The sequence below is a fragment of the Micropterus salmoides genome, unplaced genomic scaffold, assembly GCF_014851395.1.
Source record: "Micropterus salmoides isolate LMB-PRFRI ecotype aquatic unplaced genomic scaffold, ASM1485139v1 Ms_hic_scaffold_15, whole genome shotgun sequence".
NCBI classification, from domain to species: Eukaryota; Metazoa; Chordata; class Actinopteri; order Centrarchiformes; family Centrarchidae; genus Micropterus; species Micropterus salmoides.
In genome coordinates this window covers 33650059-33656699 of record NW_024040596.1, presented here as the reverse complement: position 1 = coordinate 33656699, position 6641 = coordinate 33650059, and the positions used below count along the sequence as shown (strand labels likewise).

The window sequence follows — 6641 nt, the reverse complement described above, 5'->3', positions numbered from 1 at the left end:
CCTGTTGGCTCCCCCCAAAAACCACCACAGCCTTGAATGTAACTCAACAACAACAAAAATATTTTCCAAATTAATACGCAATAATCCTCATGACACAGCCTGTCTCGCAGGTCTTCAAAGAGTGGAGGCTACTCGCAATAATATTGCTACATTTTATTTTAAGTTCACATAACGTGACCCCCCACCGTTAATCAACCTGCCTGCATTTAGAGAGAGCACGAGAGGAGAGAGAGAGACAGAGAGAGTGCCCGCCTTGGTTACAGCTTCAGAGCTTGTCAGCGACTACTGCATTGTCTATATTAAATATAAATTTTTTCAGTCAGTGTCTAGTTAATGTATTTGCTGCACTAACATTTCACCGCAATGTAGTGAGAGAATAACATGACACACCTGACCATGACACAGAGTCCTGTTGCTCTCTTTGCTGTCTCTGTCCCCCTCAGAGACAATTTTGCTCAGGTGCGTCTCTGAAAGAGAGGGTCTCTCTTCTCCAGGATGTTTCCCTCTGAAGTATGGAGGACTGATCCTAACAAATTCAGAAATAAATACAGAAATAAATAAATGCTCAATTAATAAATAAGCATCCGATTAAATGCACAAGTAAATAAATAAATGTAGGCAGTAATTAAATTATACAAGGAGACATAAATGTATGTATCTATTTTAATTAGCTTCTTTAGTTATTCACCTTTGTAATAATTTCCTTTTATTAATTAAATTTATTTATTGTCTGTTATAATCTTCAACTTTTTTATTAATTACTTATTTTATTTATTTATTTATTTATGTGTGTGTTTTAATATTTTTGTCTGTTTTATTCTTCCGTTGCATTTTCTACCCTATTTATTTTCACCCATGGTATTTATTTCTGCCTCATTATGCAAATGAGGAGGGGCTGTGTCTCAAGGGGTGAACTTGGGAGAGCACTAGGCCTACTCTGCCTGCACACATCAACAAGCTTGCTCCTCACACAGTCAGATGGCTTCCTTCAGTGCGCTGAGGTGTTTAGCAACTCTATTTGAAGACACTACCAGCCATGTCTTCCTTTTATTCATGTGGACACTCTGACCTACAGAGTTTTCAATGAGCGACTTATATGGACACAGAACTGCAGGAAAGTGAGCTGTTGTTTCTGAGAGCCACATGCTCAATTAGCGGCAGCTAAATCTGGAGTGCACTCCTATTTGAGTATTTTTGGTAAATGCTCCCACACGGAGCAGCTAGTTGCTCTGCTGTTATCAGCTGCAGTTTCAACAAAAACGCCCTTCAGGGTGAAAATTCAACCGTAGTGTTGTGTCGGGAGATGCAGTGACTTGACTTGTTAAGCTATGAGGAGGGGAAAAGTCTGCTAGCCACTAGGCTAATTTATGTAGTGCTAATATCATATAGGCTAAAGCTCTTAAGCTAGTGGTGGTGACTAACAAATAAACTAATTCTAGTCTTTTCAACCACATTTGCATTCACCATTCACACACATTTGTTCACTGAGCCTAAATGCTCATACACTGGCGGAACAGCCACCAGAGGGTTCAGTATCTTGCCCAAGGACACTTCGACATGTAGCTTGGGGGAGCCGGGATTGAACGGCCGACCTTCCGATCAACGGCCAACCCACTCTATCTCCTGAGCCACAGCCGCCCCAGGAGGAAGCATGCGGAGAACGAATGAAACAGACAAAAATATTAAAACACACACATAAATAAATGCATTTAAAAAGAAGTAATTAATAAATAAAGTTGAAGATTATAACGGACAATAAATAAATAAGGTAATGATTACAAAGCTGAATAAGTAAAGAAGCTAATTAAAATAGAAACATTTATGTCTCCTTGTATAATTTAAATACTACCTACATTTATTTATTTTTTTGTGCATTTAATCGTATGCTTATTTATTAATTGAGTATTTATTTATTTATGTATTTATTTCTGAATTTGTCAGGATCAGTCCTCCATACTGAGGCGGCTGTGAGCTGCACTTTATCAGAGGTGCTGAAGTTTGTGTCGATGTGTAGTGAGATTTCTGATCACAAGTGTTTTCCACCTCTGATGAAGATCAGTGAGCTCGTCTCAACACAGATATGTAGGAGAGATTGTTAATGTGCTGTTAATGTGCAGAAAGTTTTGAAAATGAGCAGAAAACCTACTTAAACACAGGAGCTATTAAAGTGCAGTGGTTTATAACTGAATTAAAATTAGGCAAATTCATTTCTCAGTGAGGTGAAAAGGTGCCACATGCACATTTAAAGACATTACTTCATGGCAACATGTGTTTTGACTCAGCAGGGATTAAATTAAATGAGAAATGTTGATCTACAGTAGAAACATATCTGACAGCAATACAGAATGCATGAGAGCTGCACTGCATTATATTACACTATAGCTTTATATTTTGAATTGTCACCTGACTTTTGTATTTCCTTTTATATGGGGGGGGTGGCCTACATCCACATTGCTGTCGCGGCTAGTGTCCTAACCTTAACCTTGTTAACAGTTTCAGACTTCACACGCTTTTCTATTTTATATGTCCCACCTCTCACATTTGACATTTGATTAGTTTACCAGATTACACATTGAACCTCTGCTTTACTGATAATTTGCATTTCTATATTTCCTTTCTTTAAAACCCTCTCATTTCCCCTCACCCCTATGTGCTGGAACCCACACACCTTTTACCTGACTTCCCTGATGTGCGATTCTTGTGACTGACAGACAATTTGTTTTGCTGGTGTTTCTCTCCACAATCTGTCCTTCCTGTCTCAGGTTTCTGTGTAAAATCACTATATCTTTCATTACATAGTTGAAAACACTTATCAAACCACCAGCCTCTAATGATCAGTCTATGTCAGGCCACACATGCATCCATGGAGCCTTATGCTCAGATAAAACACTTCTTTTGGAATATCATTCCTACCCAACCAAAGTTATTTACATTTACATTTACTCATTTGGCAGACGCTTTTATCCAAAGCGACTTACATTTGAGGAACAACATACAAGCATCAACAGAGCATCAAATACAGATCTACAACTGACAATACATACTAGTAAGAGCAGCAATAAATACTAGCAAGAGTACACAGTACATATCACATCAATGGGGTAAATACCTAGGGAAGGAAGTAAAAGTTAACAAAAAATGCAATCAAAATGTATCCCTCTGATCCCACCCACTCTCCTAGCACTCCAGCAGCACTCTCTTTGTGGGGTGAGAATCATTGTGTCCCTGTAAAGCCCAGTCTTCTGCCATCAGATGCATCCTTCTTAATTCACAGCATTCTCCCATTTCCAAGCCACAATGCACACTCTCAAAGCCAGTGCCCAAATCACATCAAGTTTCCTGGCTGGTGAGCCATACGCTACCCTGCTGTAATCCAAGACAGATCTTATCAAGGTCACATACATTCTTTTCAACAATGAGCAAGTTGCTCCACATTCCCTATCTGTCAAACACCTCATCACATTTATTACTCTCTGACCCATTCTTCTCAGATTCTCCTGATATGCTCTGCCCATGTTAACTGTGAATCAAAAAGAACCTTTCTGAATCTTTCCCATACATCCATAGCTTCATCTCTTCCCCAGTTATTTCCTGGTAAAAAAAAAAATCCACTGAGAATTTACATTTACCCAATCATAACCCCTCTCCAATGCCTTGTCAGTTGCTCCTTCCACCTTCCTGAGGCCCCATCATCGGCAAACAGTGACCTACCTTCGTATTTGTAGGTACTTATTTAACAAGCATGACCCAATCTGTACTTGGAAGTTTGTAAACTCTTTCACCAACATCTTTGCTGTGCAGCTTCAATAACAATCCTTCTGTCCACATTACGTCATAGGCATGTTTCTATGTCAAATAATACTGAAATTACTGACTCTTTTTTATTACAGTCTCTAGCCTCACCACTGAGTCCATGGAATTCCTTCCTTTCCTAAAACCATAACTTAACATTTCTTAGACTTAGAGAGACTTTATTGTCATTCAACTGCACATTCACAATGTACATTTGAGCAAGATTTTGTTGCAAGGCTCTGAATAAATAACAGAAGACAAGTAAAAGAAAAACAGTATAACTATAAATACATGCAATATAAAATATAAAAGAAACATAAACTGAATAAAAAAATTGTGACAGATTTTATGTAGCAGCAGGATGTATAATAATAATGAAACAGACAATATGAATAGTGCAAATATCTGTAGCAGCAGGATGTATTGTAACAGTGAAACGGACAATATAAATAGTGCAGATAGTAACAGTTCCTCAGTGCAGTAGAGTTCACAGTATCCATGTAAAGTGATTGGTGTTGTATTTATGGGAGGGGGGATTTTGGGGAGTTTTGCAGTCTTATGACGTGGGGGATGAAGCCGTTATGGAATCTTGTTGTTCTGCTTTTGATGTTGCTGGACCCCGTGCCAGAAGGCAGCAGGGTGAACCGTCCATTGTGAGGGTGGGAGGGGTCTTTTGTGATTGTCTGAGCACTGGTCAGGCAGCATCTGCGAGCAGTGTCATGGATGGAGGGAAGTGCTGTCCCGATGATTCTCTCTGCTGTCCCCAGCACTCTCTCTACAAATTTCCATTCTGAGGCGTTGCAGGCACCAAACCAGACAGACATGCAGCTGGTCAGTATGCTCTCTGTTGTTTTTCCGTAGAAAGTGGTGAGGATGGGAGGGGGGAGGTTTGCTCTTCTCATCCCATGCAGAAAGTGCAGACGCTGCTGTGCTCTCTTCAAAAGAGCAGAGGTGTGGAGGGAACAGGTGAACAATTTGATGCTGCTGACCCGCTGCACTGATGCATCATTGATGTAGAGGGGGGTGTGACTTGGCTGATTTTTCCTGAAGTCAATGACAATCTCTTTTGTTTTGTTGACATTCAGGATTAGATTGTGTCACACCAGTCCACCAGGTGTTTCACCTCCTCTCTGTAGGCCAGTTTGTTGTTGTCAGAATCAGAAATACTTTATTGATCCCCGAGGGGAAATTCTTTGTCACAATTGCACACTTGTCAAGGCATAAGGAATAGAAATAGTAATAAAAGGTAGATAGATAAAGAGTATATAAATATAAGAGTATAAATATAAAATATAAGAAAAATATAAAGGAGTGTGGGTATGTACAATATTTACATTATTAAGAATTATTATGGTCAGCCCGGCTGACGGTGAGTGTCCTGTTTTTTTCTACTTTTTATCAGTTCTTCTGCTTTTTTCCTTGGTTTCCTCTGCCCGCCTCTCTGTGTTTTCTCCCCCGTGTGCTCTCTCTCCCTCTGCTCCTGAGCCCAGCCAACTATCCTCGCTTGATCGTAGTTGCTCCATACCTGGTGCCACTTCTGTGTTCAGGCTTCCACGTTTCTTGTTTTTTCAAACTTACCCTGTGCCTTGTCATTGTCTCCCCCTAACCTTGTCTCTCTGTCTGTTTCCCTCCCAGGTACACTCACCCTCGTCCTCCGTTCGGCTGGGCTCATCCACTGGCCCACTCCCCTTCGGACCTCCCTCTCGGCGTCCTCCCTGTACCCCTGCCTCTCCTCGCTTCCTTGGCCCCTGTGTTCCCCGGCTCCCTGGCCCCCTGTCTCCTTGGTTGCCAGTACTTCCCCGACGTCCTCCTCTCCCTCCACTCCAGTCCCTCTCACCCTTTTTTCCCCCAATAAACCTCCTTCCCTCTGAATGCTGCATTTGGGTCCTCTCTGTCCACACACCACACCCCGTAACAGAACGATCAAGCCACCAATGGACCCAGCAGACTCAAAAGCGGAGAGGGACATGTTCTTGGATGTCTTGGCAGAGCTGTGGTCTATGTGGCAGTTGGCATCCGACCTCGAGTCTCGCCAAGCTGCCCACGTTCAGGCTCACTGGGAGGTGATAGCCGTAAGGCCATGGAAGCGGCGTTGGCTGCCTAAGTGGGCCAGACATTTTGTTGACTCCAGCCCTCTGCCGTTCCCACCTATCCCTCCTGATCCCCAACCGGCTAGCCCCCAGTTTGGTCCAGATCCCCAGCTTGCTAGCCACCAGCCTGTCCCGAGCGTTCCCCGGCCTGCCTGTTGTTCTCCGTGTTCGCCCGACACCACGCTTGACCCCCGTCTTCAGTTCGAGGGAACCCGCCTGGCCGTCTTCTGTGGGGGCCGTGGTGGCCATCGGAGGAGACGTGGCCATCACGGCTCCCGCCAATTTGCACCACTCTCCCTAGATCCCCAGCCAGTTAGCCCCCAGCCTGGCCCAGTCCCTCAGCCTGCTAGCGCCGCTAGCCCCCAGCCTGGCCCAGTCCCTCAGCCTGCTAGCGCCGCTAGCCCCCAGCCTGTCCCATGGCCTGCTAGCGCCGCTAGCCCCCAGCTTCTCCCTGATCCCCAACAGGTTAGGCCCCAGTTAGACCCTGATCCCCAACCTGCTAGCGCCGCCAGCCTCCAGCCTGGCCCCCCCGATCCCTTGCCCCTTAGGGCCACTGGTCCCCGTGTTCTGTTGGCGGACGGACCGGCTTCAGCCCCGCCGGTGGTCCGGCCAACCCCTGCTCCTCGTGTTCTGTTGGCGGACGGACCGGCTTCAGCCCCGCCGGTGGTCCGGCCGACCCCTGCTCCTCGTGTTCTGTTGGCGGACGGACCGGCTTCAGCCCCGCCGGTCCATAAATGGAATAGTAAATAAATTGCAGCA

At 44.3% G+C, this 6641-nt stretch overlaps 1 protein-coding gene across 1 annotated transcript; it reads left to right on the top strand.

Moving 5' to 3' along the window:
* The first annotated feature begins 5632 nt into the window (after nucleotides 1-5632).
* LOC119904456 (vegetative cell wall protein gp1-like) lies at nucleotides 5633-6641 on the top strand. The gene has a single exon (XM_038721146.1). It carries the CDS (start codon nucleotides 5664-5666, stop codon nucleotides 6630-6632), a length of 969 nt encoding a protein of 322 aa, XP_038577074.1. The 5' UTR covers nucleotides 5633-5663; the 3' UTR covers nucleotides 6633-6641.

Coding starts and splice junctions, on each gene's coding strand:
- LOC119904456 (XM_038721146.1), top strand. CDS start 5,664: ATGCTGCATTTGGGTCCTCTCTGTCCACACACCACACCCCGTAACAGA.